This window comes from Argopecten irradians, chromosome 4, assembly GCF_041381155.1.
Source record: "Argopecten irradians isolate NY chromosome 4, Ai_NY, whole genome shotgun sequence".
Lineage (NCBI taxonomy): Eukaryota > Metazoa > Mollusca > Bivalvia > Pectinida > Pectinidae > Argopecten > Argopecten irradians.
The window spans coordinates 7,695,435-7,698,219 of record NC_091137.1 but is presented as its reverse complement, the minus strand read 5'-3'; the positions used below and the strand labels follow the sequence as shown (position 1 = coordinate 7,698,219).

The 2,785-nt window shown below is 38.1% G+C and overlaps 1 protein-coding gene across 1 annotated transcript; it reads left to right on the top strand.

The window, feature by feature from the left end:
• Nucleotides 1-704: 704 nt before the first annotated feature.
• Nucleotides 705-2,008, top strand: LOC138322074 (uncharacterized). Its single transcript, XM_069266128.1, has 2 exons — nt 705-807; nt 1,194-2,008. The coding sequence occupies exons 1-2, from the start codon at nt 705-707 to the stop codon at nt 2,006-2,008; spliced, it is 918 nt and encodes a 305-aa protein (XP_069122229.1).
• The last annotated feature ends 777 nt before the right edge of the window (nt 2,009-2,785 follow it).

Sequence of the window (2,785 nt, the reverse complement as noted above, 5' to 3'; positions counted from 1 at the left end):
TCTAAAACTAAACACAACCTAATAAGTAGAGCTTACCACGTGGTCTCAAAGAACACCTTCACACGGGTCAGCAAGACAAGACATCTTGGTTAAATATCATACTACTGATGGAGGAAATCTACAGCTGCTGGAACTGGTTTCTATGGGGATTTGAAAACCAAAAAATCATGACACAATCTGGAAACGACAAGATAAACATCACCTTACACAGCTAACTATTCAATTTCAGTCATAGTTGTCTTAATGAATTACGTTGAACGGTCCCTCAAACGACAAAAAAAAGCAAATAAAAAGGGAACATGTTATAGAATTAAAAATAGTTTCAAACATTAAAAAGATACCAGTTCAATTGCGTTTTTGCATTGGTATTGTTGGTGAACAACTCGAATAGATTATTTATATTTCGATCCCTCCCGTTTAGCCCCTGCTCATTGTTATACTGACAGACAAATGGTGAGCTTCATCACGGTTACACAATATTGGAATATATCTGCTATACACGGCCCACACACCAAACAAAATTACACGTGAAATAGTTGATATTTGATACAAATACACTGTTATTGCAACAAACACGAGAATAAACGTAGACGTATTTGTTTTGACTTCAGGATGTTTTACAAGCTAACAATGCTTTTCGTAGAAGTTGAATACTCCTAACTCGTCTAAATCCCATACTAGTATAGTCAATGTCTTTATACAAGATGGCGTTCAGACGACATACCTGGTTCAAAGTATTTCTCATCTTCTTTCTCCTCCTTCCAATGGCATTTTCTATCCTCGTCAGTCAATTTGGAATTAAAACAGGTAAGAATTTGGTTTACTGCATTAATCATTTTTATTTGATAAAGAAACCTTTCATAAAGGTGCCTTTTTATTTTCATTTGAGATTACTCAATGGTGTTGAAATGAAACTCAATAAGATATATTTTTGTACAAACGATATTCACATAAATTTTACTTTGATATATGACATTTTAATACACAGCATGCCAATTGTCTTGATGGAATTTCTCTAAAAGCATTAATCTAGACTTGTCTTTTGGCCTGTTTCCAAAGTAGACAACTGGACAGTTTTCAATTTATCCAATTGATAAATAAAATAGAGGCAAGAAGCATTGGTTTTATTAAATTTTGACGTGTAAAACTGAGTTCCATCGTATCTTTCATTGATTATATCATTCTATTTGTAGGTATTTTAAGAAGAAGTACATTGGATACCTTTAACTCCTTTAGATTGGATATTATCCCGATTGACGTCATCCTCCAACTATGGTTCCACCTCGTGGTCTATATCTGGCATCTTACCTGGATAATTTACGTCATCTTTTGCGTCTTCCGGGAGACCACTTGTGCCTATGTATACGAACTTCCGGTATATCCATCAACCATGTTAGCGTTGATGGCGGTGAACTTGTTCGTGCACGGCGGTTGGTTGATAGCATTTGACCAATATATACTAGAAGGATGTCTGATTCTGTCCATTGTGTTATTGGTGACGCTGTCCGTGTCTTTGTGCCTTTCCTACATACATCTCCACACCCTAGACACTTTAATGAGACGACTTCAACTTGGAAAGGACATCTGGATTATACGCATCCTCATCCACGAATGTCTTGCATTCTATGGCAGCTTGCTGACCATCTCGACAATTTTAAATCTCTGTATGTGTATGACGTTTCGATGGGGCATCGGTCACGACTTGTCATGTCTGATAGCGCTTTCCCTAATGGCTGCTGCGATGTTCACCTGCTCCTTCCTAGACATTGTGATGTTCTACCACTACACACAGTGGACATTTTCTCCGTATGTCGTCTACATTGCGACGGTCTGTGGGATGCTCTATCGTTCTTACGATCTCCGCCTCAGATATTCGTTGTCCGTGTTTCTCGTCGCTCTTCTTGTGTTTGCGTCATTGGCTCTGGGAACTAAACTCGCTTGGTTGGGTTACAGACTCTGTATGGAGCATCACAAAAAGGAGAAACCCCTCTTGGAATCTCACTCTTGAAATTTTCATTTTTATACAATTTATTCTTCTTTTGCAACATATCTTCCAATAAAGTTTTTCGTATTAGTGCAGGTTATGTGTGAGAATCATGACTTAACGGAGTTGGAGCTGATATGCACCCCGATAGACATAATTCAGGATCGCAATAGCTTCTACAATATACGTGCTGCATTTTGTTGATCAAAAATCGAATCAGGTATAAAAAGAAAGGAGTGTTCCTTAGCTTTTTGTTGTAGGCCTATAGTGTAGTATGGTAGATCAAGATGGCATTGTAATGAGACCGTTTACACTCAGTCCGTCTTTGTTCAACATCTAAGTAACACTGCTGTATCTGGAGTTGTCATTTATCGATTCATCTTTGTTTAACCTTCAGAATGTTTTTGGAACTCCGTTTGCTAGTTCGACTCCTACTGACTATTGCCTTCCGAAGTCTTGTTGAAGACCACTGCAGTTCTTGTGGTGTGGTACAGCACACGGTCGCCGATAAATAATCGAACATTGTAACATTGTTAGTGGTGCCTGTACTTGAGCAAATCATTGGTGATTACACTTTATAAGGAACATCAGCAAACATTGTATGTTCATCTGGAGAACACCGGGTTTTACTGGTGCAGTGTCTGATAAACTGGCGTTTCCAGAACTACTTCCGGTTCTTTGTTGTCAGCTAATCCGATGTTGAGCCTCTAGCCACTGGCTTTTGAAATATGATCTTATATTGGTTTCCGGGACTCTATATAGAACTGTCAAGGATATTTTTCTATGATAATACTTTTTTTA